This window comes from Ixodes scapularis, unplaced genomic scaffold (genome assembly GCF_016920785.2).
Source record: "Ixodes scapularis isolate PalLabHiFi unplaced genomic scaffold, ASM1692078v2 PGA_scaffold0__279_contigs__length_252992795, whole genome shotgun sequence".
Classification (NCBI taxonomy): Eukaryota; Metazoa; Arthropoda; class Arachnida; order Ixodida; family Ixodidae; genus Ixodes; species Ixodes scapularis.
This window is the reverse complement of record NW_024609835.1, coordinates 65030565-65057841: the sequence shown is the minus strand read 5'-3', so window position 1 is coordinate 65057841 and position 27277 is coordinate 65030565. Positions and strand designations below refer to the sequence as shown.

General features: G+C 44.0%; 1 protein-coding gene and 1 long non-coding RNA gene across 3 annotated transcripts in view; both read left to right on the top strand.

The window, feature by feature from the left end:
- LOC8026212 (atlastin-3) overlaps positions 1-27277 on the top strand; it is a 159835-nt gene that overhangs the window by 91938 nt on the left and 40620 nt on the right. For both annotated transcript variants that reach the window (XM_040211141.3, XM_040211140.2), the window contains exons 3-4: positions 6200-6494; positions 22370-22497. In XM_040211141.3, coding sequence (XP_040067075.1) covers positions 6200-6494; positions 22370-22497 — 423 coding nt within the window. The remainder of the gene's footprint in view (positions 1-6199; positions 6495-22369; positions 22498-27277) is intronic.
- Positions 23091-26236, top strand: LOC120840571. Its single transcript, XR_005715572.1, has 2 exons — positions 23091-24136; positions 26091-26236. It is a non-coding gene; the product is annotated as an uncharacterized LOC120840571 (long non-coding RNA).

The window sequence follows — 27277 nt, the reverse complement described above, 5'->3', positions numbered from 1 at the left end:
TGTTATGGCAGAAGGCAATTCGAAGGCTTTGTTCTGTCAGGTTCGCCGTCAGCCTTTAATGGCGTCCATTCTCTCACTGGCACACACTAATCTTCTTCTTCCTTCCTGTATTTGCAAGTCTTCGTCTTGCACAACACTCTTTACGGTGTGAGTCTTCGTCTTCCACAACAATATATATATATATTGTGGGATATTGTTACACACAGAGGTACCGATAGAGTAACCAAAAGGTTATCACAACAGCGACGGCGATCTTAAAGGAGACGTCAAAGCTGGTAGCGCGTTCCCTACATCTCCGCGGCAATATTGACGGCGTTTAGGGCTACATTACCGCGGGCCGGTTCGATAAATTACCTCCGTTGTTGCCAGTGATCGACTACCTTGTCTCACTCTCGAATATAGCGGAAGAGAAGACACACGTACCAGAGTAAGGACAGAGCCCAAGAGCATTTATTAGAACACTCTTCTAAATGAACTACACTGTCCCAATCCAAAATGCCCTCCGTGCCGGCAAGGTAAGAAAAGGTGCTTACCTGCCAGACGCGGGGTTATGGAAAGCCAATACCGGGGAAGCATCGGAGAAGTCGCAGTAACACGCTCTATCTCTTTCGCGGTCACCGGACGCGTCCCTTTACCGAAAGCGGGAAAACAAGAGGCGAAACCTCCTCGCCTGTCAACAGTGATCCGCATCCGAGCGAGGGAACGGAAAGAGGTCACCCCGAGAGAGAGTGAGGGGAGGGCCCTCCAAGACAGGGGACCTTTGGTTCACGAACAGGTCGGAGCTCACTGCGAAGGCGGCCGAGCGTTCCGACCCGCGGCGGTTATCGCAGCCATCGGGGAATGGAGATTACAGGAATCCCCACATCCCCCCTCCTCAAAACGGTAGGTGGGTCTCAATAAAAAATAAAAGGGGACCACCAGCTCTCATAAACTAAAATATATCTATGCGCACCCCCAAGAAACACACCCGACACCCAGCGGGCGTCTTCGCAGTGTCCGCCGTCAACAGCTCACGCACCAGGCCAAAGAAAAGAAAACTTCAAGTCCCCAGCACTTGACAGTCGCCGCCACAGCCACGCAGAGCATCACAGGCACCGTGCTGATGCAGCTGGAACCAGGTGTCGCGGTACAGGCTAACTGCAGTCGAAGGCGGTGAGGCGGTCGTGAAGGCGGCAGCACGAAAAAGGCCAACGACCGCCGCCCACCAGCGGAGACCAGCTGGAAAAGTCTTAAAGACACGCCGCCAAGGGGATCGACGCCATCTCGGCCGCAGTGGGTTGGTGAAGGGGGGGTGGACGACCTCGGAGCAGACCTGCAAAATCGTAATGCCAGCAGACAACACGCCCAGAGCCGGCTGCAGCACTTTCCAATAGGAAGAAAGGGCGCCGCAGGCTACAAACGAGGGTGCGCGCGCAACCGACGCTCGTCGGCCCGGCCGAAAAGGCGGCAGAAACGGGCAGGAGCAAACGACAAAAAATATCACAAAAAACGTGGCCAGTTTGTCAATGGTGTCAGGAAGGCGCTCCATCGGGAAGCGGACTTAAGGAACGGTAACGGGACATATGCCAGAGTCCCGCTTAGGTACCGGGAGGAGAAGCCATAAAGGGGGCCCCTCCGTTTGAAACGCGTCCACATACAAAGCGAACTAATAGAGTTAGCTTACTATAGACACCGGGGAGAGAGCTTCTAGGAAAAACGCCGAGTTTTCAATCCTTTGAGCAGTCAGCTAAAACAGAAGTGGCCTACAATACCCGGTTTTATAGTTACCGGAAGAGTCCGTACACTATAAGTTGCAAAAAACAGATAACAGTCTGCAGCTGGCCCGTCCTCTGAAGTCGAGGTACATTGCTACGGGGACTTCGAAGGGGCGGATATAAACAAACCATCATGCATACGTGTTTTCGAGCGGGGAAGACGCAAGTTCCCGCGCAAAATAGCCGCCATCGTGCTCCCCAAGGAGGAAAAGAAAAGGGGCAGCAGCTCACACGCTCAAACCTACAAACTTCGCCGAATATTTGAGCTATACTTCGTTTCAGCTTCCGTCCGAGCGCAGCCAAAGGCTGAGGGACGGTTCGCAACTTCGAGAAGAGCGTTAATACGCACCACGAAGTAGTCCGCAAAAGCAATTTTTTTTTTTTAAATTTACTTTTATGTGCTTAAACATTGCACAATATTCCAGATGTGTACTGTTGAGAATGATTTGCAACTAAATAAATTAGATGTCTGAAGATTATGTTTTTAATAATAGATGTAAATGCACGTGTTTTGGTGAAAACACGTACATCCGCTGGCAACACGACTCCAGCGCTCGGTTTTCCTGTGTGAATTCGTTCCCGTGATGGCCAAATCATGTGCTTCGTTGCTTTCCTCACCGAGTCGCTTCAAAATATCCTTTCGCTTAAGCACGTTTGGGCGTCAGGCGCGAGAGGTCGTGAAAAATGTCTACTTTCAAATTCGGCAGGAGACTCCGGTCGTGTCGTACCGCGAATGCGTTGTGAACAAGAAAAGCGCCCGGGTCACTACAATTCATTGATACGCGGCGAAATCAGGGCACCCCTTTGCCTGCCTATCACATTGAACGCCGAGAAACTGGTGGAGAGTACTGCGCCTCGAGCCCTGGTATATCCAGACAATACAAGGAAACATCAACGACCGGGTCATCGGGGACCTTGCATTGTGTACCTCCATCTCGAAACTGTGCCGAAATGCCGAACAGGTTGAAAGCTCGGACACAGACGCCAGCGGCCAGCCTACGTACTGACATCCCCTGTTACTAAATTTCAGAACGTGAACAGGCACTTTTTGAACTTGTAGCAGACGATACCGTTGATACACCCGTAGCAGACGAAATACTCGGCTAGCGCGGGTGACGCGGAGGACCAGCGGCGCAGCGGAGTGATACAAGAGTGCAGGCGAGATCGCGTGACCTATTGCTGGCGTGTTATTGGATCCGGCCACACGTAGCTTCGGCTGCGCTCGGACGGAAGCTGAAACGAAGTATAGCTAGCTTACCGAGGCTAGAAAAACATTTCTTGCACTCGTTTCGGCTCACAACGCTGTGGATCCTTCTTTTGAGGCTATGGCAGGTTTCAGAGCAACATAACTACTGAGAGTCTTGGAGTCACTCTTCCACCTGGATCACGCAAGTTTGACAGATAACGCCAGAGGGCGCTCTGACTACATGGCGCCCGGGTTCAGAGCAACGTAACCTCTGAAAGTTTTAGAGTCGCTCGTCCACCCAGATATTGTCACAGAGCGCCTCAGACCGCGTATCGCCACCACCATGAACGCAAAACTAGTGTCGTTCTTGGGAAACAACAACAGGCTACAGGAGTACGTCGGCATCAAGCAAATACAAATCTTTCCCTGAAGAAAGCCCTCCGCGTCCACTGCAATACCAGCAGTGAAATACAGCGCGCGCGTCAACGCTGGGAAACTGCTTCTCGACGCCGACGGTTACGCTTCTCGGCTCCCGGAGCCCAATCAGTAAGTAGCAATACCAGCTACTTAGCGACGTTATTGGCAGGCGTATCGCGACTACTCAGTCAAAGGAAAACGCGCATATTTACATTCCCAGATTGCACTGCTGATCCTTCGCTACTCTTCTCTGATAAGCCTCGCTACCCGCCGGAAATAAAAGTCCGCCCGGTTGTCAAAGGCGTCATCAAAACTTCTGTATACATTTTTCCTGCAGGACAAGTTGTGGTGGCGCGCTAGGAACCCAAATACACAAAGGTGAAGGGTTCGCCTCAAGCATGGAGAACAAAGGGTCTCCCGCAACAACGAATGTTGCTTGACGCACGCCATTTCAGAACAGGAACACGCGTACGAATCACACTGCGTTCGCTCAAACGAGTGGCACTGCGGGTTGCTGACTCGGCATTAATCGCTCAACCATAAGTGTCGAGATCAGTGCGCTCGTGGTACGGGGCGATCAAAGGCAAGCAATGCCGGCAAGTAAGGCCGGACATGGGGACGGAGGCCAGGAGCCACGACCACGATAATGGAAGTCGTGTCTCCAGGTTGGGCGCCATTTTATGTGGGATTTTTTTACCAACAGAGGTCTTACGTCTTTGCTGCCATCCGCCGCTCGGCCAGGCGCGACACGATTATGACACGCTCCGGTGGCAGCCAGTATGGGAAAACGCCCCTTTATTGCTTCGAGCACATATATATAGAGAACGCCACGACTGGTGACGTCAACAGGGAAACTGCTATCGGCTTGATGACAGCGGGTAGACAGGATGTAAATAATGACAATGCAACATTTCTTCTTCTCTTAATATTGGAAACGATCGATGGGTTTCCGTGTCTGCGTTGAGCGTCGTAAGGCTGGTTGGTCTTGACCGTCGGGGGCTGGCACGTCTTGCTCGCTCGGTGACCCATGGCTGTCCGGCTGTCCTAGTGTCACTGGCGGCCCGACGTTGTCCGAATCGTCTTCAGGGCCACCCAGACTTTCAGTCGGGCCTTGTCTGCCGCGGATCTAGTCCATGTGTCGACGGACTGTTCCCTTCGGAGTCTCGATGACCAGCATCTCTGACCCGAGCTTGTTCTGGGACGGTCCCCGGTGACCATCTTTCACCTTGGCCGAAGTTGCGGACCCACACCGGTGCTCCGAGGTCCCAGGAATCTCCTTGAACCTGCACATCGTCGGACAATAACGCAGGCCGGAACGGTACACTCATGTCCAGGCGCGAACGAATGCGGTGCCCGAGAAGTATTTCCCCTGGGGACTTGCCACACGAAAGTTTTTCTTTTTCTTTCTAAATGCTAAAGTACTTCGTAGCCAAAGCTGATATCTGTCCTTTTTCTCACCAGAATATTCCAACACCGGCTGGAGACGGGGGAGGTACCTGATGACTGGAAATTCGGCAAGGTCGTCCCTGTTCACAAAGGCGGCGCTAAAACATCCCCCCTCTCAACTATAGGCCAATTTCCCTGACTTGCATATCTTCTAACATTCTGGAGCATATCTCCAGAATTAAGCTTAATTAATTTTTTAAATATTACGTTTAAGGGCATGGTTAAAACTAGAAATTGCTCAGCACCATCGAAAAACACTAAATCAACAAATTGCAGAACGACAAAAGGCACGCGAAGCATTTTATAGCTTTCTGAAAAACCGCACAAATTCAGCCGGTTTTTAAGTTTTGGTTTGCTATCGGAGCGCATCTCGACCCCGGCGGCACCGCGCCCCGTGGAGAGATACTGCAACCAACCTCTGCTGCGCTGTCATCGCGCGACGCAGCAGAGTCTGGTTGCACTATCTCTCCACGGGGCGCGGTGCTGCCGGGTCCGAGATGCGCTCCGATAGCAAACCGAAACTTAAAAACCGCCCGAATTCGTGCGGTTTTCCAGAAAGCCGTAAAATGCTTCACGTGCCTTCTATCGTTCTGCAATATGTTGATTTAGTGTTTTTCGATGGTGCTGCGCAATTTTTTAATTTAAACTATGCCCTTAAACACAATATTAAAAAGTTAATTACGCAAAAATAATTAACAACTTAATTATCCTGGACTTTCAAAATTGTCCTAAATGGGCCCCTGGCGCAGGACCAAAACGCCACAAGCCTTTTTTTCGTTGCGATGAGTAGTTTTAGCAAAAGCGATTTGGCCGGCGTTCTCTGAAACACCCTATATATATATTGTCACGGGTGGTGATTCGAAAACAATAAATAAACAGGAGGAAATTAATGTTTACTGGGGCGAACATGTGCGCATAATAAAGAGAACACAAAGGATAAGAACAGAGCGTCGCGGGCGTCGAAGTCTGTTGACTGTTGTACTTGGTGACAGCCATGCTGAAAAGGCCTTTACCATCTCGGACAATCCTTCTCTGGGAAGGTCTAGCACGAACCACCCTTCGCCTCAGGCTCCCAATGCTTTGGCTGGCAGGTGTGCCCATTTGCTGCAGAGAAAGATGACACCTACAGAGCAGCTCTTCTACTTTCCACTCTTTGCTTCTATAGTTTTTTTTCAGCGTCCACCCCCCCCCCCCCCTCCACCTATAGGTGACCTCCTAGGGTTTTGGTCCTTAATCACTCCTTCTGTTTCCTCTATTCAATACTCTCACTGAGGGCATGGTAAGTACACCAGTAGGAGACGCGCCGGAGGTATCGTGATGAGAAGTGATGATTTCAAGGACTTTGTCTGCAGTCCGTGTAACATTCGTACTATTACTTTTTTAACGGAATTTGCAGATGTACTACAAATACGGAAAACACGTACAAGAGCTGGAGGGCGGAACGTCAGGCTTCCAGCTGTGTGTCTTCCTGGTGCGTGATTGGCAGTGGCCAAAAGAGTACGAGTACGGCTGGGAAGGAGGCGAGCGACTTCTCCAGAAAATACTCGGGGTGGAGTCAAAAAACAAAGCGACCGATGAGCTGCGCGACCTGCGCACCTACTTCGAATCGTGCCTCTCTTCTCGAAACTGCTTCCTGATGCGTCCACCAAGGCTTACCGACGACGGCTGCAGCCTTAATGGGGCAGTTAATGGTAAGGACAAGTATTTCCTCTCAAGAGAACTTGCACCCCTATCGCGAGCCCATCGCGATTTACTGGTCGAACATAGTGAAATTGGTTTTGACCCCGAAATATTATAAGCGACAGGATTATGCCCATAGCATCTCCCGTACGAAAATATCTTTATATTTAATATTTTAGGCGTAAAATTAAGCTTTCTACAGTTTTCGGAGTTCTCATTTGGCACATCCTCATTAAACGGCGTTTCGCGGCGAAAAGAGGAAACATCAGCGAAATTTCAGCGCTGTCACGATGCTCCTTTTGAGAATGTTGACATTCTCAAAAGGAGCCCCTTTAACTGACTTCTAATACGGAACCACGTGCCAAGCCAAGCAGTAAAACCCTACCCTCTGCATTCTTAAATCACCTTCACCGTCATATGCAATCTGTTGGTTTAGTAAAATTAGTATGTCTTGTTTTATATATAGCTTTGCTTTGTAGTATTTCCGTCTAGTTTCTTAGTGACCTGTGTTGTTTTCACTACACCTCAGAGCCCTTGTTTTACTGAACCCAAAGAAAGCAAGTGGTTATGAGTCACCTGCTTTGTCAGTTACATGTATGCGGACCTTAACGATAATGGAATGAATTGAAATAAAAATACAAGCGCGTATCGGAATCACTCCTCACTGAAAAAGAGTCCGGTGGCCTAAATATTACGCGTTTTTAACTGTGGAAAAGTGCGTCCTGTGACATACGTTCGCGATTCAAGTACTTAAAATAATTTTTAGAGCGCAGCTCTCAGGTGCCCGTTTCCGGCTTGAGCGGCGTCGGCGTCGCCGTCGCCGTCCGCGTAACCAAGGTCACCCCAAGGTCACCCCAAGGTCACGTGACCCCTCCCAAGGTCACGCGACCCCCCCGGTCACGTGACCCCCCGAGGTCACGTGACATTTCCGAAGGTCACCTCAAGGTTACGTGACCCCCAAGGTGACCCCCAGGTCACGTGATCCCCCACGGTCACGTGACTCACCGAGGTCACGTGGCCCCCCTTCCCCCCGAAGTCACGTGACACCCCCTCGAGGTCACGTGACCCCCTCCCCCGAGGTCAGGTGACTCGCCCGGAGCATATTAAAGAATGAGGGTAGGACGAGGACAAGAAGGAGGAGGAGGGGTCTACCCTCCCCTCAGTACCCTTCCGTCCTCCTCCTCCTCCTCAAGAGCTGCACTCCAATTCGGCGTTACAGGGAGTTGTAGACGGCTTTCAATTTTTTTTTGTGAACTCAGTGTTTAAGAATGATTATGAGGCATGCTTCTAAGGCGGATCGACGTGATAAATATCAGAATGGCTCTTAAACCAAAATGTCTCTCGCAACGTAAATAATAGAAAGTTTTTTTCAAGCTTATGTGTTTTGTCTAGGTACAAACAAATTAATTTTGAGTTCAATGTCCCTTTAAATAAGTTCCTTGCACGGACCACGGTTCTTTAAATTTTATTGAATTGAAAATTGTTCAGCAATACATATTCTTTCAATGTTTTCATTTTGTTTCAATCCAGATTCGTTTAGTACGGGTGCATTTACCAATTTTTGGGTTAGCTTTTTGGTCATAGGGTTGTAAGAAAAGCTCACCGGAGATAAGCTCTCCGCAAAACTGTCCGATCCCCAAAAAAAGATCACCGGGCTTTTGACGGGTGCAGAGAAAAGGTCACTAAGGAATACAAAAATCGAACGTTCACTCAATTTAAATAAATACGTTCACCCAACTGAAGTATGCTGAGATATTTTACGCGCACACAGTCATTCTGGACATCACTCGCAGAATTTATTTTCGAAGTATATAAAGAAAAGTCGCGCAACGTCAGGCGTTTCCCGACGAAAATGAAAGGACCAATTTGAATAAAACGCTAATCACAAATATTACCAAGGGGATTATAACTAGGGTACAGAGCTGAAGCTTGAGTAGCTTCTAAATATTTGATTTATAAAATGACTTGTTATGTAGTATACCAACTCCGGACAGCCAAATCTCCACATTTCACCATTAGTTCAAGAAGCAGTCAATTCAATTCTTACCAAATTCGAAAAAAAAAGTCGTATTTTTGGGGGGTTACTTTGGAATTAAATTTGATAACAGTCGCGCGAAATTGGTTTACATAAAAGCAGAAGGGGAACTACAGCCAGGGAGGAAAATAAAGATCAAGATGACTTAAATCATGATTCAAATCAGACTGAATTTACTAGGAAGATCTAAATCAAACTTTTCCCGCAAAACTAATGCGAACAATATATTTGTTTGTAATTTACGGTTTAGGTACTATTTAATGCTTTCGATACGTGCATATGTTTTGTATTTAAATAAAATGACCACCACGCAAAAAATATTTATATTGGGCTGAACAAGCAAAAAGAAGTTATCTTTTGAGAAAATCGATGCGTTGAGCTTCATTCCGACCCCCGACTTCGTGCCTCAGTTACGTCATATATTTGTGCAATATAATCAGAACGCAAAATATAGAAACGAAACCTGGGAAACCAATGTCGTATTGAAAGAAAATCATATCGCGAAAAAAAAAAGCCAATACAGATTTTTCTTAAAAAAAAGAAAAAAACAAAACAAAACCAACTAAGCTCTCTGTTTTGTAGTCTGGCGGAGGTTTCATGAACAAAATGTTGTTAGAATTGCAGTAATTCTTTTTTTCGCGTTGTTTTTGTTGATCGGAAGATTTGAGTAAACTACCTGCCGTGTTTAAAAATGCACATAACAAATAATTCATGTTTTTTAGCTACAATGATATTAGTCCGACTTAAATCAAATAATTCGGGCTTTTATAAATATGACATTTTTAATCATTTTTGGTTGGCCACAGCAGAGCGACCTCGTGTGAAGTGCGTGCAGTGTGTGACACTGTCGTATAGACGAACAATGCGCTTTTTCCCCTTCCATTCTAGTGATTTCTATCAAACCTACTAGTGCGATAGATATTGCTCATTCTGGGAAAAAACTTGGGTGAGAAAAGTTTGACGCTGATCAATCCCTTATAAGAGTAAAATTCGAAAAATAACTTCGCGATAACTTTGTTTAACGGTGTACCGCCTGTGTTAGAGTCGCCTAAAACCTTGCTAGCACTACTGCTATTAAAATGTAACGACCACTTTGCATAAGGGTTTTATTCGAGGTGAGCCTTTCTCCGGGTCTCTCAAAAGACAGTGGAGCTTTTCTCAGGACCCGCACTAAAGTGGGCGGCCTTTTCTCAATCGAGCTTTTTTCTGAGGTTCCACAGATCGTACCTCCTATACAATTTGTGTGCTTTCTTAAGCAAAATAAATGTTTTGCCAAGGTCTCAAGCGTAAATACTTTCAACAAACTATTGCGATCAAACAAGTTAGCCCTACGGGTGAGTCTGAAGCAAGGTTTTGTCCGTAATAATTCAGTTTGTGATTGGATACCGAGATTGTCAAGTGGCACGCCCAATGACCAATCCTGCCTTGCATTTCATGGTGTCAACAACAGTACCTGACCGAGACGTACCTCCGAGACCCAACAGGTTTAATACTTCAAAAATACAAAGAGAATCAATACTGCGAAAAGACGTAACTTCTCCTTTACGGGGTTGGAAAGGAGTTGCTCGGTTACTAGCTTATCCAAGATCGGGAGTTGACTGGCTCGTGGGATTACGTCCTGAGTAGGGGAAGAAAGTCCCTCGGAACCACCTGACTCGATTGCCGAGCGTCAGCTGTCGAGCCCCGGCACAAAACTAAACTCACTTTCTGCGTTTTCACTCAAAATCACTTTTCGGCCCATCCCCTTTTAGTGAACTGGCGAATCCTCGACGCGTCGTCGGACAGGCGTTTCCCACTGTCCGAAAGGCCACAACCAATATGCTCACTTTCTCACCGTAGGGCATTTGCTTACATTCCCGTGCGAGACCCCGCGGTCTGCGTATACCACACGGCCAAAAGTCAGGCGGGTTCGAATCCAAGCACACTACATCAGGCGAGTCAGACAGCCGACCCCGGTGTGGATAGCGCGGATTGAGCCATCCCGTCATCCATTCTGCAAGAAGAGGTCGGACGTTTCTGTTCTGCCATGACCCCCAACAAGCGGGCGCGAACGACTACACTAATGGGCGCGTTCAGTAGCGGCCCCGGAGTCCAGGAGTCACTGACTTCTTCCACTGGACGGCCAAAAGTCACTTTCGATGCACATAGCTCCGGGGCTTTGGAGGCAAGCTCCGAACAACGGAGTTCGTAGACGGTGCACGTAGAGTGAAAAGATATAAACATGACGTCATTTTTTGACTGGTGACGATTTCCGGCGAGAAAATCCAAAGAGCTCTGACCCGAGTCACTCCGTTCGGATGCAAAGGAGGCACTACTGAACACGCCCATATAAACGGTGCCAGCCAGAGCCACCGCGTTCTCCCGGCCCGAAACGCGCGCTTCGATTCTCTCGGCAGAAAACACGCGTTCCGAACCTTGCGCCATAAAGCACCCCTGTCTTTCGTGGTCGCCCATCACGGGAAGTGCTTACACCAGCCCCTTCCCACCAGCCAAGTCCCTCTAGTGCTAACGACCCATCCGCGAAGCCCTCGTCGATCCATTTATTTGTCGTCGTGTTTTGACCGCAATTACCCTTTAACGACCAGTGGCATTCGAGCGCCGCATGCCACGGTGGCCGTACTCTGTCGTATTAATGTCCATTCACCATAATACCCAATACAAAAATACTTGGCCTCTGTGTTTAGTAATCTGGCTGATACTGCCTCCGAAAATTCAACTTGGCAGCGTGCTCGGTCCTTAGGGTGTTGCAGCGGCTTAGCCAAGAATATTTTCATGAAGGAAGAATGTTGCTATGGCCGGGATGTCCAGAAATTGGGGTGCGGCGAGGGGAAAGGGGGGGGGGGGGCGTAACATATGTGTATGCTATAGTTTCTCCTGGATTTAAAAGAGTGAAAAGTAAGACTATTGTCCCCCCCCCCCCCTCCTTTGCATTGGCTGCGCCTCCGGTGATTTGCACTTAGTTGTATGTAGGGTCATTGTGCTACCTTTCCAGGGTAGTACTTTAATGTTGATAGTTTGACAACCAACTAGAAGTAAGAAACTGAATTGGAAATTTTCCAGTAAATGTTGAAAGGGATATGGACAATATTTATACATTGTAGTTTAGTTTAAGATCCTTATTTAGATGATCTAAATAGTGTACTCATGGTAAAATTATTTACTTACTCTACACGTATTTTACAAAGAACCAAATTCTTGCTTATCAAGAAATTATTCTGGGATTATGTATCAGTGATATAAAACCTCATTCAGAACACATATCCTTATTCGAAAATATAAGAATCAATTATGTTTGTGTGTGATGATAAGATCGTTGATACCCGCTGTCGGTCTGCTGTTGACTTTGCCCGGGGATGCCGCTGTCACCCACGTTGCGCCTCTTTTTCGTAGTTGATCCAAGAACGGTGACGCTTCGAGTATAACTGGTTTAATATGCGTTGCATTTACACAATATTTACAATATAGACAAAAGTGCACTTCATTCTTCAAACTCCGCGGTCGCTTCTCAGATATATATATATATATATATATATATATATATATATATATATATCAACCTCTCATCGGCTTCCTCGACTCATTCTCCATATTTCAAATCTCTCTCGATGTTTCTCAATCCAACTCCCCCGGTCGGCTCTCCCACAAACTCCTGTCTCTGCCCTCTTCGGTCCCCCGCTCTCCTTCTTTCCCACTTCCGTCTTTTCTTCCCGGCGCCGGGTAGGCAGCGTCCCTCTCCCTCTTCCCCAATTGCAGACTCGCTCCCCGTTACTAAGTTGTTCCCCTCTACTCCCACTTCCGAGAAAACACGGCGTCGCCAAAACCCAGTCGCCGGACTGCTTTCCCAACTCCTGCTTGGCAGCTTTGTTCGGGTCAAGCCAGTCTGTCCACGACTCAAGAGAGCACCTTCCCGCGCCACCCAGTTTCATGACATGGTGGTATATCACACAATGGAACAAACTCATTTGTACGATGGCTTTTATCAAGAAATTCCGTCATATTATATTCTGGTATTTTCTTCATAATGAAACTTTCATTTATAGACTGGAGTGCTATCACACGACGACCACGATTAGTCTCAAAAACATCTTTTCAAAAGTAGTGAAAGGACTTTCTCTATTGCAATTCCTAAATAAGATGGCTTAATGTTTCTATCTTAATTGAAAAACAAGGTATAAATAATGGAACAAGTCCTTAATTAAATATCATGACATGAGGTTATGATCCTTGGTTTAAAGCCAAAGTTATATATACGTAAGGTTATAGGAACAGCGGAGATTAAACGTATGCATGTTGATGCACGGGTCTTTTTATTTCCACTTGAGAGTGATTCTGTAGGGACTATGCTCTCCATGGTTTTATTCATCTCGAAGGAGTCGTTTGTTCGCTTTTTGGTTCTAAAAATACTATCTTAAAGGAATTGTTTTGTTCTTTTGGGGTTCTAAAAGATAATTAATATCTTAAAGAAGTCGTTTTGTCCCGTTTGGATTTTAAAAGATAATTATAAAAATAGGTATCCCAAGATAAAATAATAGATATAGTACGCAAGAATATAGTTAGTACTGTTCACAACTAAGGTCTGACAGTTATAACTTTATGAAGAACTTCAATATACATTTTGTATATTAAATGGTTTTAATTTCGCATCCTCGTCAACACTTCCGTAAGCATTCAAACAATGTATATTTTGCTATACAAGAAAATAGATTTGGTACGAATTCATTAAAATTATTTACACGATTACTACTGTAACCTGGTAAAGCATTGTTTAAAAGAGCAATGTCTAAAATGATATTATCTGCTGAAGATACATTTGCATCGTCCAAATTAGTTTTAAATGCCTTGAATAATTGAAAAGAAGTAAGACTAAAGACGTTTACAACGACTTTGATCAACAGGTTTCCCTAATAGTAAAACAGAATGTACAAAAACATATAAGAAACTTTTCCACGGAGGAGGGGGAATAATAGAAAACAAAAGATTAAGTAGAAAATCTCAAGCGGTTCTTAACCACCCATTGGACAGTAGCAACTGAATTCACCGTAAGTTTTTTTTCTCGTAAATGAACTACTGGAATTTGCGACAAACAGGAATACATATTCCAACTGACGCAATGCGTGTTTTTAAATATGTTAGAAATTAAAATGATACTATCAAAACTTAAAGCGAAGTAGACATTGTGTCTTCAAATACAAGGGAAGCCCTAAGATTTTCTAAAAGTATACTTCAATGTAGACTGAAAATTGTTACGCGTGATGATACAGATCTTGACGATGCTGACTTTGTTGTGTTTGTTAATAATATTGGAGCAAATTCTTTTCAGAAATTAGATAAAGTGTTAAATGAAAGAAATTTAACATAAGCTTTACCCTGGAATCAGTTCGACGATTGAAAAATTAATTACTCATTCGGATGATTATTCAAGATGTACCAGCAACGTCTGGATTTTGGTTTCCTGATACATCTGAAACTTATGAATTATGCTAATATAAAATTCCAACAGATCCAGAAACAAGGTATGCAAATGGTGTTACAGTAAATCCAAGTTATAATGAAGGGTTTCCGAAACGTTATGAAATTACCAAAAACTCGAAGATTTGAAAAGTCTTTTAAACTTACAGTTAAAATAAGTTTCTTCATAATTAATCAAGTATTTCAAGAAATGACATTTAAACTAACTATATTAAGAAATAATAATGTAGACAAGTTACTTAACTCAAACCGAGCACGAAATTACAAAGTTGTATTTGATAAGCTGCTACGGGAGATTCAAAAGATTACACCAAATTTACAAACAAGAGCATTTTAAATAGTCAACCAAAGAGAAATGGGAGTGTATCACATGAATGGGGAAGCTTTACAACCAATAGAACAATTGATTATAATATTACTAAACACACAATATATTTTACATGACTCCAATATAAACCAGAATATATTTATATTGTTTTTCAGAACATTATAAAATCTATTTCGCATCTGGAAATTATATGTTTTGATAATTTAAAGCTCGAAATTATAAATGTTGAAATAAATATCCATTGATTCTCTCCAATTAATTTTGACTTTACTCGAAACAATTTTTTTATTGCTGATGCACATAATATGTTTTTAGAAGCCGGATTTAAGCTCTAATGTAGATACAGGAGCAGTTGCAACAAAACGTACATTTGGATGTCTCTATCCAATAATTTGCTTCTATGTTACAAACATGGTTATGAATATATTTGAAAATATCAAAACATCTGTTTTCTTATTAAAGCAGAAAAAATAGTAGATGTATAAGTTTGACAGGAAATTAAACATGTCTCTATCTGAATGAAAAAAGATGTTTGAAGACAAATAAATCGCCCAGTTGACCGGTCATAGATTTTTTATCTTATGTAAGGGTATATTTTATATCAAATACATCTCCCAGAGAAACTACAAAAGAGGCTTAAGTGTTCAATTCATAAAGAAATATAATGTGAAATAAAAATTGATCCAATGGCTAATCCCAAAAATTCTAGATTGTTTCTTACTTCCACTCAAATTGAGAAACCAAAGAAAAGGACGCCTGTGGCTTTGAAGTTCAGTAATACGCAGTCGAAAAATAAAATAAAAAATTCGAGAGTGTGGTTTTCCACTTCTTTTATAGCTAGCTGCTTTAGAAGCCCGAACACTAACATTTATTGTAAAAGGGGTATTAACAGAAGGTGCACCATCTGGAGCTTCAAAGGTTGTAAAGAAAGTCGCTAGAAGAGGCGTTAGAATGGATGGAAAGCTTAAGGTGGAAGAGGTGTTAGGATAATTGCATAAAAACTAATAACGACCCCAAGTTCCAATCGCAATATTATGTTAAAAATACAGAAACCAAGATTTTGTGGTGTTTTTCCCAACAAATTTTTTTACCTAAACAAATGATCAAGTTTGAGTTATAAATAATTATAATTTTCCATCCTCTGGAACGCATTCGGTTTCTTAATTTAAGGGTTCAAAATATGTCAAATTCCTTTGTAGCTATAGAAATATTAGCATATCTGAAAACAAGTAATGAAAACATACTTTGTAACTCATCTCAAAACCAAAGATTTAGGTCCTTTTTATGTGGCCATTATAGCATTCAATACATTTTAAATCACATAAAAGGTAAAAACTGAAAATAGAACAACAGTTTTGATCCGATACAGAACATAATGATAATCAATTGATTGACAAACGTTTTATTTTGTCACCGTGAAAAACCATCGATGTTTCATCTTACTAATAAATTGAAGAACTGGAGACGAAAGTATTCGTATTAAAAATCCGATCAATATTATCAAGATATAAGTGGAATTTTAACATTCACTAATATTGTCTATTCATTAAGTGGATTAAGTGCGTTTGTATTCCTCCGCCTAGCGGGCTTGACTTTTAAGTATTTTACTGGTGGATGCAATTCAACAAATTCTAAATGTTCACGAAAGAAAATAATAATTTGATTTCCTACAAGTTTTATAAAGATCTACCGAACTTATCAGAAACGAACAAAAGGCCTGAAGATGAGGTTAGAAATAGCAAAGATGACTTCATAAAGTCAACCATTATCTTGCCAGGTAGAAATATATTAAAAAGCAAAAATTGAACAGGTATAAGTTTGCTTCGAATTAAATGTCATCAGAAAATATTTATTATGATCCGGAAAGGAAGTTATCAGGAATAAAAGATCTTCAAAGAAAATCTAATAAGACTATAAAAGCGATCGAAAATGTATTGAGAAACATGATGTATATACAGAATTGTAACCAGTAAGAAATTAATTTGGAAGACGTAGAGTAATTGTACAAGAAATAGATGACCAATGGCAAGTTGGTTTTGTTCAAGTCATTAAAGTTACATGAAAAAACAAAGATGTACTTATCCCCCCCTTATGTAATGTCCTTCCCAGAAGGACCTTTAAAGTATTTCAATAAATAAATAAATAAATATTTCGCGAATATATCTATACATGTTAGAAGATATTTATAATCTTCTAACATGTATAGATATATTCGCCAAATATTTATTTATTTATTTAGTTATTTATTGAAATGCCTTAGAGGTCCTTCTAGGAAGGACATTACATTAGGGGGGATAAGTACATCATATATGAAACACACAAAAATAATAAAATAAAAACATGCGCAGCAGTGCAAACATATAAAACATCGTTAATCAAGCAACAAAAAATAATATCTTTCTCGGTATTGCCAACATAAAAGAAGTCGTGTCATACAATGCCTAAATGGCTGCTGAAAAGCGAAAGGAAGCTCTCAGGGTTAATCTCGGTGACGATGCGCTCTGTCAGATCATTCCACCACACTGCTGTTTTGGGAAAGAAGGAATACAAAAAAGACGAAGTGCGACAGGTGAAACGGTCAATCTTACATGAGTGATTAAGACGAGATGTAACGAAATGCGACTGAGTTAGGGTGCCTTGGCTGAGAGATGGTGCATAGTAATTGCGATAAAAAAGGCATAAGCAAGAAAGCTTTAGTCTTAAGGCCGGTTCTGGAAGGGCGGCTTCCTGTTTTAATAAGGTGACGCTGGAATGTCGAGAATAATCAGAAAAAATAAAGCGCGCGACACGGTTTTGAAAGGCTTCTATTTCAGCGATCAAATATGATTGGTGAGGATCCCAGATTCTCGATGCGTACTCAAGTTTCGGCTGAATTAATGAAAGGTATGCAGTTTTTTTTTAAGTGAAGAGGAGCACAACGAAGTGTATGTTTTAGGCAGCCCAAAGAACGATTGCACGATGATAACAATGACCGAATATGTACCTTCCAGGAGAGATGCGAGTAGACGTGAACACCTAAGTATTTATAGGAGGAAACAGACTATACAACGTTAAGTCTTTTTCCTAACAAATGAGATGAGTTTGCATTTAGAAGGGATAAGTTTATATATGAGCCAAGTCGAGCACCACAGCGATAGGTTAGTGAGCTCATGTTGTAGTTTCATGCTATCTTCTTCGTTAGAAATTTTCCTATATACAACGCGGTCGTCTGCAAAAATACGGATGCGAGAGGAAATACATGAAGGTAAGTCATTAATATATATTAAGAAAAGCAAGGGTCCAAGGACGGAGCCTTGAGGAACGCCTGAAGACAGAGGAATAGTAGTTGAACTATGTCTGGATAATGCCCCTAAAGAACAGAACAGGTGAACAAAAAACTCAAGCATTCCTTGAAATAGTTTAGTCAAAGAAAATATTCCAAAAATACAAACAGATCAAGGACTAATGCTTTATAATAGTAAAGTATTGAGTTGTCTGAGCATAAAAAATTAAACCTCATTACTTACTGAGAACTTAAAGCATCTTTTGTAGAAAGATTTAACAGAACAATAAAAGAAAATTAGGGTACTCTTAGCGTGTAAAATATATGTTTGGTTTGATGTTTTGCATGAAGTGGTTAAAACTGCAATACCATTTTCATGGATCAATTAAAATGACTCCAATTGAAACCTCATTAAAAAGAACGAAAAAGGAGCCAGAAAAAAATGTGTATCCTCCTTCGAAAAGTAATAAGAAGCCGTAATGCAAAGTTGGTGATACTGTAAGATGACGAAAATATAAAGGGTTTGTTTAAAAGGGTTCCATGCAAAATCATATGTCCAAAGTGTTTAAAATAAAAAAAGTCTTCAGTGATGGCGTTCCGTATTACCATTTAGTTGACATGAAAGAAGAGGATGTACTGGGGCGATTTATGAACAACTCATGGTAAAATACGTTCCTACAGGGAGATTTTGGTATATTGTTTTCATGTTATTTCTTGAAGGTCATTTTTTAAGGTCGAGGGAATGGGGGATGGTCCAGTATTCTCATTTTCTATTCTACTTATGTGCTCGGCCGGTGTGGTCATTTTTGAAAACATAATGGGCCAATGTTCTGCTGTAAAACCAGTCAGAAAAATCGGTGCCTCCATATAGAAAGCTAGAAAGTTCGCTGAATGTGCACTCAGCAGGCCAGTTTTACCGTGTAAAATTTCAAAGCGCAGTTCTTTACCAGTAAAGAGTGAGAAGAAAAAACTTGCCAAGGTCAAGGTTGGGCGCGTTCGCAGACGGTCGAGTTGCCGACGTTATGTAGGCTCTCCAAGCGACGCTATTTACTTGTGGCGCCATTACAAGTTTTCCGTTCGCATTTTTTTACAGGAAGAAAGCTGCGCTTTGAGATCTCACACGGTAGAACTGACTGCTGAATACACATCCGGTGAAAGTATGAGTTTGTTATTTGCAGGCGCCGATTTTTTCGGCTCGTTTTATTGCGGAAAGTCCGCTTGGGCCACCCTATGTAACTTAAGTACTAACATTGGAAAATTTTAGAATGGCGTACCCGAAAGCTATGTGTTAACAAAAATAGAATCATCACCACTGCGCATACACCGAGCCCAAACCAAGTTTAGGTTGGCGCATGGCGACGACGCTCTCTGTTTGTGGTGGTGGTGGGGGGGGGGGGGGGGGGGGGGGGGTTAAACGCAGCTTTTGGGTGTGGCAATCTGAAACCAGTGTTGTACGGAACGGCGTTCCAAGGAACGTCGTTCCTGCAACGGGTTCCTTTTAGGAGGAAAGAAGGAACGCCAACGTTCCATTTTGCATCGGTGGAACTGGAACGGGAACTCGTTACATTTTTACTAGAACGGAAAGAGTAACGGCGTTCCTTTTTTTGTTTAGTGGGGTCATTTTCATTCTATTTTTACGAGGGAAATTTTAAAGGTAGAAAAGCTATATCGTTATGAAAATATTGTTTTTAACTCGTTCATGTTTTGGCTACTTATCTTAGGATTTATACTGTGTGGTCCTCGCTTAGTAACAGTCGGTTGCCGGAAAATTAGTGAGCATCAATGTTTTTTTTTCTTCTTTTTTTGAGTGCTTGAGACTGCGGTACAAAAAGCGAAACGTTTAGTCGCACGAAAAGACACAAAGAGGGGCGTTTCAAACTTAGCTACGTTATTTGCTTCCACAAATCCACATACACCCAGACATCTAAGGCCGACTACAGTTATTTCTGAACTTTCATAAAGAGACCTACAGTTACAAAAAAATCACAGGTTACTATATATCGAACGCACTTTTGTATCCCGAACATTGGTGACTAAAACGATACACAGAAATTAACCTTTATTCCTTCTCCCTTTGTCCCCCACCTTCAAACTGAACAACGAATCCAACCTTCACAAAGAACTACTTGCAGTTTTCAAGACGGACCTTCCAAAAGCATACCCTCTCCTTCACTTGCTCGTCTTGAGGACAGCAACATCGAGGAGTAACTGCTGTTAAGTTTGAACAAGGGACTTTGTTAGATTGAAACGTGTGAGGTTGTTGTAAATCGCTCGTGCAATGTGGGGTAACAGTAGATTTGGCTTGTCTGAATCGTTCACCGCAAACATGAATCTGGTTAAAAGCTGAGATTTTTAAACTTGAATATATGAACAAATAAAACCCTGATTCCGCTTGTTTTCTTCTCCTGGTGCCCTTCCATGTCGACATATAAATTCCCATTTGATGGGATAGATAAAAAAAAAGCTTTGCTTGATCTAACCAAGTATGGTCATTAGGAAAATACAAACGTAACGTATATGTAACGAAACGTTCCATTTTTTTTTTAAACTGTAACGGGAACGAGTTCCTTTCTCACAGATGGAACTTGTAACGGGAACCCGTTCCAAAAACAAGAAGGAACGAGGAACGAGCTTTCGTTCCTTTTTTTGAGGAACGTGTACAACACTGTCTGAAACTCAGGATTAGGAAAAGTAAATTAATTCTGAAAAAAATTGTCTTGGTAGATGTAAGTTGCTCTAAGTGATATTCGTTGGCAATTAGTTTACTTGTAAATTATAAAAACTCTCAAACGCATTGGCAATTATCTGCGAATTTCACAGGCCTGATTTGCATAGCTTATCTTTTTCTAATATTTAATTTGCGCGCAAGTATTTATACAAAATTGTTCTTCAAATTATGGCCTGCAAACATTCTAATTCCGTTTTTCAAATTATAATTGTGTTTATTTTCGTATATACAATTGTAGAGGCGACGGAGGCGTGGGCAAAACGACAACGTATTTTGCCTTGACGAGGCCCATCCGAGAAAAAATGAATCTGTTGCCACATCTGTTACTTTATATGGGTCTCAATTCCCATGAAAAAAACATTCGCATCATTAAATAATTGAGCAATATGATACAGTCCCTCTAGGAGGCCCTCTTTTAAGTATGCACGGAGCATTGCGCTGCGTGGTGTAAACAATACCCGATGTGTACCGTTACAAACGTAAGAAGCATCACTTGAGCTGCGGCGCAACGCTGGTCGAAGGACTCTACCGAGCTTTCCACTTCTTCGCCTTTTATTTTTTGACGCAACCTCTAATTGTTCTGCCCTCGCCACGCACAGGAGGACAAAGCAGAAGCCTCCGTAACATTGACCGTTCCTATGCTTCGTTTTACCGTACGACTGTCCCAACTGTCCTCAGAAGATGCTAGGAGCCATCCAAGTCAATTAATTGCCGTGAGGGTGTGACGTCACCTTTAGGAGGGGCGAGTGACGCGTTATCACCTGATACGTTAGATTGGTTGAGATGGCTCGTGACGTCCGCAAAAGTCTACAGTATTTGAAAACGGAGTATAGCAACGCCTAAAGAAACTAAATAATTTCTCAGAAGACCAGCCAAATTAGAGTACTATCCTGGGAGGGTACTATATTAACGAACAATCAACCAATTACAGCACCGAACGCGCCACAGATTTCAGTATTTTTAAGCAATATCAAATAAGTAGCCTGAAAAGAAAAAAAAGAACTCCCATGCTTTTTTTTTTCTTTATGTACTAGTGCTGCAGGATGTCTGAACGATAATATGACCAAGTTCGGCCACGGTGGCGTGCGGTGCTCGCGAACCGCTAGTCGCTAAGATATAAACCCACCAACAACAACTGAGTGCAACATCGACCTGGCAAGACCATTTATTTTTTTTAACTTACCTATGTGATGCAACATGTTTGGTATAGTATTTGGAATGACACGGTTTTAAGGGCTCATTGAGTGAAGTATGGAATAAACTCCAGGATACCTTTTTTTTTTTTTAAATTGCCGCGCAAATATTTGCACTTTTTACTTTTTTATTGTTAGATGATATTCGGGCTTTTAGCAAGAAACACTTACAATATTGGACCGAAATACTTTTGTTCCTAAAAGTACACAAAGCGTGATCGACTGTATACAATTAATGCATAGTTGCAAGAGAGCTTAACAAGATTAACGTCGCCCTATACAAAATGTTTAATCTCAAAAACTTAATTTTACGATATGTACAAAATTCGTTGAGCAATGCCTTAATACAAAGGAGTTGCTGAAGAGGCCAAAGTGGCCCTTTTATTTATTTTTAATATAAACTCATATAAATTAAACTTAATAATTCTAGTAAACCAGCTGGCGTGCGTTATACATTTAAACGTTTATGGTCCAGAAACTTGTATTCATGATTTTTTTAACCTTAAGTTTGCGTTAGTGCGCCACTGGGAAAGTCATTGTTTCCACCTCCTCTCAGATGCAATTTTTGCACATAAAAACAAAGATGTATTTTGCAAAACTATTTTGTTGCCTTTTCGGGTCTCATTTTTCTACCTCATCGAAACGTTTAGTCGAAAATATTAAATAGACATGAGAAACCAATGACTATCCTTGTATATGTGAAACAGGTCTGCGCTCTAACTAACCTTGAACATATGACGGAATGAGCGTGACGCATCCTCTTTACGAGAGTTACTGGTTTTCAGTGAGGACAGACAAAAATGTATAAACCCTTCAATAGATGGAACAGAAATCCTAGAAGTTCTCCCAAATTATTTTGATTTCCGAGCAGGTATTACACCATCCTTCAATGAGCACCTCAGAGATTTCGTGCGGGGAGTACTTTCTCCCAGTACACTCGTCGTCAAGACTTTGCATGGAGTGCCCCTCACTGCCTCGGAACTGTGCAAGTTTGTTGAGGTATGTCTATTTTCGTTATATCCCTGCTTTTTGCGAAGAAGCAAATGCTAATTTAATTTCTTGCGTAAGAAAAATTCAGCACGAGGTAATATTATCCTGCAATAATTTTGTCCCGGGCACACGAATGTGGTATTATTTAGTGGTTGTTATTGCTCTACAAAAAAAGAAAAAGACAAAATAATTGAGGTTGCGTTGTTTGCATTATCTGTGTCGCGTAGTGTACATAGGATAGCAAGTAAACAGAGTGCAGGTTTTGAGCAGATAACATCAACATAATGGCGACAAAGTCTCAGATATCTGGAGGCCGCGTCTTTTCTTAGTTCGAACGATGAGCTACCTTGGTTGTTGGCGTCCACTTTAACCAACACCTGATCAGGCCCCGCCTCGACCGTCCCAAAGGAGATCTCACAACGGAAGGTACGAAGGATTTTCTGTCTCGCAGTTGGATCAACTGGAGGCAGCGCTTTGTCTTTCCGCCGTCCTGTCCAACCGTCTTCGACCTCGTCGTTCGATCATGTTCTCATCCTCGTCTTCTCTCTTGGCCCTCACGTGCCCATTTCCGGCCAACTCGTAGGCACGGACAGCCTCCCCCCCCCCCCCCCCCACTTTGCATATGGGACTCCGGGGGCTTGAGGACGGGGACTCTTCTGAGCCTTCGAATAGGAATTCGCTGGGTTCGGACAGGTGCGCGCTCTCGACGGCTTCTGGAGCAGCGATGGCCGTGGTGCAAGCCGCAGGCGGACGTCGACGGGGGCTAAGCTTCGACGGCTGTGGGGCCTTGGACGGCATTCGTGGCGGCGGCGTGTCCCCCAGGAGGCTGATTAGGGGCCTCAGGTGTGGGCAGGTCCGGCCTGTCTCGTCCGAGGAGCTGAACTGCGGCCTCTACATTCTTAGTGGGAGAAAGCGTCATGAGCCGCTGCTGGTACCCATTCCGGCCTCGTGTGCTGTCTTTGGGTATACAAAGGGATGCCGCACAGCCAGCAGCTCTTCTCATGGTCCAGAGGGCGGGACCAGAGGGGGTAGTGCATGCCCTCGGAAGGTCGGCTGGATGGTTTCTGTGCCAGGCTGCCCTGAGTCTGGCCTCTGTTGGTATTTTCACCGCCGTCGAGGAATGAAGTGGACTGCGCCCAGTCTCTCGGACGTCGTCCTCGTAGACACCGCGTGGCAGGTGGCCTACTCCGAGTTATGGTTAGTGACATTATAATAGTTCAGTGGAAACTACTCTCAATACTATCAAGTTCAGCGGAGCGAATGCTGGAGAGGAGGTCGTCTCGTTTCAAGCGTTTGCTCTGCTCAAGTGGAAGTGGTCCGTCGCATTCCAGTCACCGACCATAATCCCCCTCCGCGGACGGGACTGACCCGTTCAGCGGAAGGTTCGCTACGATGGGGACAGATGGACCTTTTCCCGCCAGGCTCGGTAGGGGGTTCTATCGATAGATACCGACTCCAATACCTTGCCTCGTCCGGTATGGTCGCCTTTAGGATTAGATGCCCTGCGAGGCGGTCCACCAGAATCCAGGATGACTGCCTTGGCTGACCAGGGAGGCCGTGGCGTCTACGCTCTGCCACGGTGGGCCCCCTTGCAGTAGGGTTGTCCATGGGCGGCGCCACGTCGAGCTCCTCCCAGCCGTAGACCCAGGTGGACATTACTTTTGACATAATTACTGTTAAAGATGTACAGAATCATTGCACTCTGCGCCACGGACTTTCTTGAAGGACTGAGTTGCTGTGCAGGAGGCAGTTGGAGCCGGAAGCGTTCCATCTCCTCCCGTAGTGTCTCGTTCTATGTCGTCCTTGTCTCCAAGAAAATACTTCTCGAAATCGGCGACGTTAACGTGCTGAGACTGCTCGCGGTTGTACTGAGCCGAGCGAGTCAATAGGTAAGACGCGACACTTGCGTCGTTACCTCGTAGGGCCCTAGCCCTTCCCTCTTCAGAGCCATGGCGAGCAGCGAAACCGCAAGCTGCGCTGGTCAGTGGATAGCTTTCGTCATAAGACGAAGTCCCCGACATAGAATTACAGTCGACCATGGCTCTTACCGCATTGCGCCGCCCGCTTGATCCTTGTGGAAGTAACGGCTTCCGACAGTGGTCCGATGATATTCCATACGACCACCGCACACGGAGAGGGACACATCATCGGTTTGACAAAACCCGGAGGCTTCCCCCATCTTGGCTTTTCTTTCTAGCAAGCCGGGCATCTTGAAGTATTCCGCAATTCGTCTCGCCTCATCCCCAGCCAGGTCATGGCGCGACATAACTTATAAAAAGTGTGGCTGCCACTCCTCTGACCACCCAGAGTGGAGGCGTGCAAGTAGTTGACAAACCTTTGAACCAGGACGCTAAAGGGAGGCTACTTACCTCCCCTTCAAAGTTCGCACCTTTCCTAGATTTCTGTGTCTTGGTCAGGCGAAATGTACCAAGCTGGTTCTTTTCCAGCGAGCCTCGCTTTTACAAGGAAATGATTGCGGCAAGGTTTGAAAAGGGAAGGACGTCCATTTTAAAGCACATTTATTTTGAACCTGCTGACGCAGTCCGGCTGGCATATGCCACAGACGCAGACGTCTCCCGCTACCACCCATCCGAGCCAAAGGGTGCATCAGTATGTCCATTCCATTCTTTGTTAAACTTGTAAACTCTCAATATGACTCTTCCAAACAGAAGCAGGATACAGGCGTTTGGATGATTGCATGCAGCCAGGTATCACAAACTTTTTTTGTTTTATAGTATCTGGTATCTCTCTATCCGAGTGAGGAGAGGTGGTTTCATGCAGCCATCAATATTCTCGACAAACGAAAGCCAGAAGCTCTTCTGCCGGTCATTTCTGCTCTCCCGGCACACGTCCAAAGAGTATATAAACAACTGCCGCCTTAAATAATAAAAAAAGGTCTCAGTTTTTGGCAGTGGTCTGTTAGATTGGTCATCAATGGCGGCATAAATTCCCTCAGAGATTTGAGGCTGACTTGTATAGCCCACCAAGCAGACCTTGGAGCAAGACTTCCCATTCTAACCTTAACCGCACACCTCTGTGCACTTAGAAGACACTTCAAGTTGTGGCTGGCGGTTCACCTTGCCGTCTACAGAGCCTTGTCTGGAGGCCGATGACAAAAGCTTGAACCTGCCCGAATGAAGTGCTGTGAGATGTCTGTCGCTGTCCCAATGAGGTCACTTGCTCACAAGTTTGCAGTCCCTTGCGAGGTGACTTGTACAAGCAGCATCTGAAGGAGATTTCAAACTGTTTAAGGAGAATCTTGCGTTCGATTAGTGGTTTCTCTCTGAACCGACGGCACTTTCTGAGAGGGTGATATTTGTTGTGCAGAAGGCACTACCTGTTTATCTGGTGGTCCTCCGTCCTCTTGGTCGAGGATGACGCACAATGTTCGTCTGTTTTTAAAGTCACGTCGGTGGCATGGAATGCGACGGACGTGCTGCGGGCCTTTCATTGTTCGGGAACATCAGATAAACCCTTCCCGTTGTAGCGAGAGCGAAGCTTGGGTTGTTTCTCGTCCTGGCCTCGTCTCGGACGAACATTGAAAGGAAAGAAAAGGTCGCATTGGTGACGTCGTGGTCTTCCTTGTACGTTGAGCCCTGCAGATCCACATTTCCTGCAGACCGTGAGGCAGCTTCTCCATGATGGGATTCACGTCTCGTGCTGTGTCTAAGTTGCTGAGTTCCGCTCAGTGGGGACCATCTTTGGCTGCCTCTAGTTTGAGAAGCAGGCCTTCCAGCGCCTGCAACTGGTGAGGATTTTTTTTACGCAAACTTCGGAATGCTTCCGACTCGTTTGAACAACGCGGATTTGATTATTTCTGGTGTGCAGTAGAAACCCTTTAGCCTTTCCAAAACTGTCTTCAAGCCAGCCTAGGGAGTGTCAACATTTACAAATCATGCCTTCTAGCGTTGAGTGACGACTCGGTGCCAAGCCCCTTGATAAGAATATCGAGTTCTTCACCTGCTGTGACTTCAAGGGTATGCACTATTCCCTCGAAGATGGCTTTACATGCTCTGTACTTTTCAGGACGGTCGTCGAATTTGCTGAGCTCTGTACTGACCAGGTCTGTTTGAACCCAAAACTGGGCCAATCTACTCAAATATGATGCTCCGCTTGCTGCACGGGCGGGATCTTGTGGACGGCGATTTGTTAAAGCACGCAGTTCCGGGTCCGCTGAGCTCGACAATTCTCTCAATCCCCCGGGGCCACGGACATCCGCCATTGCTACCAGATTTCCACGACAGGAGGCTATCCGCCACCGAGGATGCCGATAGCTCGTCCTTGAGCCGCCCTCGGGCGCCGGCGTCTGGTTTCATTTAAGTCTTCACATCTTCCAATCGTAAAATATCGTGCCCGTTTGGTATTCCTGAAATTGAAACTGAGCCAAATTCACGAATTTTCGTGAACGCAGATATACAATCGTTTACAGTGCAACAAAAGTTGAGGTCTCTGAGCCTTTGTTTTATGTTCTTCTCGAAGAAAAGAATGCGGGACGAAGGCCTAAAATAATACACATGAAAGGGAAGGATACTGCGGCGGCGAATCAAAATTGTGTTTCCGGTTGAGGTTGGAAGGACAATGTACGACCCTCTTTGAAAGAAGCAAACGGTGAAAATAAAGATGATTCACTGAGGGCCATGACCATTCAGCTCTGCTGTGCGTGTCCGGAACACCTTGGCATTCTCACACAAACCCTCTATCAGCAAAAAAAAAAAAAAGAAAAAAAAAGCAACTTAGAATGACATGTGAGTCGGCGTCATCTGATAATGACATATCTGCGCGCTTGAAC